Consider the following 4,534-nt stretch of genomic DNA (forward strand, 5'->3'; position numbering starts at 1 on the left):
TCATGGGGAGCGCCGGGATGATGAAGATGGCCATCGGTGAGGGTTCCCCCCTCCGGCAGGGTGCCAGATTAGGATCCCGATTGGTTTTTGGTGGCTACAGAGGCTTGCGGCGGCGGAACTCCTGATCTATTCTGTTCCCCGATGTTTTTAGGGTATATGGATATATATATATAGGCGAAAGAAGTAGGTCAGGGGAGCCACAAGGGGCCCACGAGGGTGGGGGTGCGCCCAGGGGGTAGGGCGCGCCTCCCTGCCTCGTGGCTTCCTCGAAGCTTCCCTGACGTCTACTCCAAGTCTCCTGGATTGCTTCCGTTCCAAAAATAACTCTCCCGAAGGTTTCATTCCGTTTGGACTCTGTTTGATATTCCTTTTCTTCGAAACACTGAAATAGGCAAGAAAACAGCAATTTGGGCTGGGCCTCCGGTTAATAGGTTAGTCCCAAAAATAATATAAAAGTGTTTAGTAAAGCCCATAAAACATCCTAGATGGATAATATAATAGCATGAATACTTCATAAATTATAGATACGTTGGAGACGTATCAGGGACAACCCACCAGGGCGCGCCAGGGGACCCTGGCACGCCCAGGTGGGTTGTGCCCACCTCGGTGGCCTCCCGCACCCCCTCTTTGCACTATAAATTCCCAAATATTCCGAAACCCTTCGGGGTTAACCTAGATCAGAAGTTCCGCCGCCGCAAGGCTCTGTAGCCACCGAAAACCAATCTAGACCCCGTTCCTGCACCCTGCCGGAGGGGGGAATCATCTCCGGTGGCCATCTTCATCATCCCGGCGGCCACCACGATGAGGAGGGAGTAGTCCACGCCCTCGGGGCTGAGGGTTTGTACCAGTAGCTATGTGTTTAATCTCTCTCTCTCTCTCTCGTGTTCTTGAGATGTCATGATCTTGATATATCACAGGCTTTGTTAATATAGTCGGATCATATGGTGTTTTTCCCGTCTCTATCTTGTGATGAATTGAGTTTTCCCTTTGAGATTTTGTTGTAATCGGATTGAATACTTTTATGTATTTGAGAACACTTGATATATGTCTTGCAATTGAATACTCGTGGTGACAATGGGGTATCGTATTGATTCACTTGATATATGTTTTGGCACTCAACTCGCGGATTCCCGAGGTGACATTGGGGTAATCTATGCATAGGGGTTGATGCACGTTCTTGTCTTTGTTTCTCCGGTAGAAATCTTGGGGCACTCTTTGAAGTTCTTTGTGTTGGATTGAGTATTATGAATATGAATTTGCTTTGGTGTTATTTTAGTACGAACTCTAGGATAGATTGAACGGAAAGAATAGCTTTGTGTTATTTTAGTACGAACTCGTGAATAGATCGAAAAGAAAGAATAGCTTTGAGGTGGTTTCGTACCCTACAAACAATTTATTCTTATATTCTCCGCTAGATAGGAACTTTGGAGTGATTCTTCATCGCACTCTGAGGGATGGTTGTATGATCCAATTATATTATCATTGTTGAGAGGTTGCACTAGTGAAAGTACGGACCCTAGGCCTCATTTTCAAGCATTGCAATATCGTTTTTGTGCATGTTTACTATTTGCTACCTTGCTGTTTTTATTTATTCAGATTATAAAAATATATTTCTACCATCCATATTATACTTTTATCACCATCTCTTCGCCGAACTAGTGCACCTATACAATTTGCCATTGTATTGGGTGTGTTGGGGACACAAGAGATTTCTTATATTTGGTTGCAGGGTCATTTGAGAGAGACCATCTTCATCCTACACCTCTCACGGATTGATAAACCTTAGGTCATCCACTTGAGGGAAAATTGCTACTGTCCTACAAAACTCTGCACTTGGAGGCCCAACACGTGTCTACAAGAATAAAGTTGCGTAGTAGACATCAGTTGTGCACGAGGAGGATGAGATCATGACGACGGAACATGACCCGATGATGGAGCTCTCTATGGTCTCTATGGACCTCACCTTGCTCCACTGCCCCTTGTCCCTCCGCCCCTTGAAGCCTCCAGTGTATGAGGTTCGAATACACCTCGTCCGTTCAGCTGATCGAGCAAGGTGCAGGTTTCTTGATTGATGTGATGTTTGATTGATTTGTGCAGTGCAAGGGAGGGCACCTGGCTTGCGCAGTCTGTCGCGGCGAGTGCCCCGAGAACCAGCGGCAATGCCAGAAGTGCGATCGCGGCGGCAGCTTCGACGTGCGAAACACGGCGATGGACGCCGTCCTCTCCTCAGTGAGGGTGGAGTGCCTGCACGAAGGCTGTGGGTTGTACGTCACTTACCACAAGCTCGCCGATCACCAAAGCGTGTGTCCGCTCGCGCCCTGCAAATGCCCCATGCCCATCTGCGGCTACGAAGGCCCGCCGTCGGCGCTCTCTTACCACATCAGCACCGTGCATCCCATGCCCGTGCACAGGATCCAGTACGGGAAGGTGCTCTACTTGCAAGTGCCAGTGTCGGAGCCACGGCTCTTGCTATTCGCGGAGGAGGACGGCCGCGCATTTATCTTGGTCGGCGGCATGCTCGACATCGGCGCGCCTATCACCGTGTCTATCGTCTGCATCAGAGCAGGGGCGTCCCCACTGCCCCACTACATGGCCAAGCTGTGGGCGAACGGCTCGCCGGGGGAGCCCAAAGTAAGGACCCACGCCATCAAGGTGGAAATCAAGGTGACAAGCAGCAAGGATCCCGACGACGTCGTCGTGCAGGAGCTGACCTTCTTCGCAGTTCCGCCAAAGCTGCTGGCCGGGGCTGGGTTGTCAAAGACAGTGTCCCTCCACATTCAGATTGACAAGCTCGCCTCCTAAATGATTCTACAGTGCCTTCTGTTTATCTTAGTAATATGCTAATATAGGGGTTAGCTCGGTCTACTTTAGCTTAAGAGATGGTGGGTTTTGGTGGCGATGCAACAATTACTTCGACATTAGATCAGCAGTTAAAGTAATTTCCAACAGTCAAACGGATATTTTGTGTCTGTTGGATATAAAGATCCTTTGGGTAAGAAGTATAAGTAGCTTAGTATATGCTTGTTTCAGAAAGTGTTGCATACTTATGCGAGTTGATGCGACACATCAAAGTAGTACTACTACTAGTAGTACTCACCCGACTGCGCACCAGGCAGATGAAGCTCGTGTTGTGTTGGTGTCGTGTGTGGTCTGCACATTAACCAAAACCTCGCGCCTCCAGGGTACAAGTGTATGTGGGTGGCATCGACCTAGGGAGCTAGAGATGGTGTGTGCGAGAAGTCCCGAGAGACTAGGTGTGTGCGTGGGAAAGAGGGAGAGAGATGATATGTGTCGATGTAATGCGTGTGAAAAAAGACTAGTCTATAGCTCGCCACGAGGCTCTTCTCGTTGAACGCCCCAATAACCGTAAGATATGTATCCGACGGTGCCAGTTATTGCACGTACACAGCAGTAGAAAAAGAAGTACCATTGCATATTACAAAACTGCCACACCATGGCCGAGAACACGTGCCCACGTTACGCCATCCGGGAATAGTGCCGCACTTCGAAACTAGAACCGTCAATAAATTTTGAGCTTGCGTCTTGTCACATTCCAAATTACTACCACGCTATATTTAATTGCAAACCTGTTCACACCGATCACAAGCTAAACGGTTTCCCACTTAGGAGCATATTAGTACTCGGTTATAAATACTACTATGCCAAGATGACTGCACATTCCTCCTCAACTTCTCATCCACAAAAACAAACAAGTCATTCAGCATCCTTCCCTTGCGTCTGCCATGGCCAGCGTGAGGTCTGGGTTGAGAGATTACCACCAGGGAGAGGCGAGCATGAAAGCGGAAGCACGAGAGATGTCTCGCCTCACCGCGAAAGCAGCCGACATGTCCTGTCGCGCGGCAGTAGCAGCACAGAGGTCCCGCCATGCCGCCGAAGCAGCACGGAGGTCCCACCGCGCCGTCAATGCAGCAGACTGGTCCGGCCGCGCCGCGGAAGCAGTATTGATGTCCCACCGCGCCGCAAATGCAGCAGAGATGTCCTCCCGCGCCGCAGCGGCCTGGGAAAATGTCTCGCGGGAAGGCGAGGACTCTTACTGGCGCATGCATGCGATCGTCCATAGCTAGATGGATCAGATCTCCGACTGGGCGAGGTTGCAGGACGACATGAAAGCCTCATTTGAACAAGCTACCGGCATCATCCGGCAACTAGGGGAGGGAAATGCGAAGCTCCGGGCCGAGAGCGACCTACTGAGGGCGAAGATCGCCGGAATGGTGGAGACCACTGCCTTGTTGAAGAGGACGGGCGTCATCATCGAGAAACTTATGGACGAGAATGCCATGCTCCGCATCGAGCGCAAAAGGCTGGTGGAGAAATCCGTGGATGCTACCAAGCAGTGTATTAAAGACATGAAATTGATGAAAGAGATCATCGCCTCTCGCCGCGAGAACTAGTCTCCGCGACCTGCAGCGCATCAAGAAAGTAGAGATCAGGGAGCCAGATCGTTGTATGTGTCTTCCTTCTTCTTTTGCCCTTGTGTTTCGGGCGTAGCCGCACGTGGCTTTTTTAATTATCT

General features: G+C 50.0%; 1 protein-coding gene across 1 annotated transcript; it reads left to right on the forward strand.

Moving 5' to 3' along the window:
- Positions 1–1,931: 1,931 nt before the first annotated feature.
- On the forward strand, positions 1,932–2,802 carry LOC109739409 (putative E3 ubiquitin-protein ligase SINA-like 6). Its single transcript, XM_020298492.1, has 2 exons — positions 1,932–2,015; positions 2,098–2,802. Exons 1-2 carry the CDS (start codon positions 1,932–1,934, stop codon positions 2,800–2,802), a joined length of 789 nt encoding a protein of 262 aa, XP_020154081.1.
- Positions 2,803–4,534: the final 1,732 nt, after the last annotated feature.

Source organism: Aegilops tauschii, chromosome 3, assembly GCF_002575655.3.
Source record: "Aegilops tauschii subsp. strangulata cultivar AL8/78 chromosome 3, Aet v6.0, whole genome shotgun sequence".
NCBI classification, from domain to species: Eukaryota; Viridiplantae; Streptophyta; class Magnoliopsida; order Poales; family Poaceae; genus Aegilops; species Aegilops tauschii.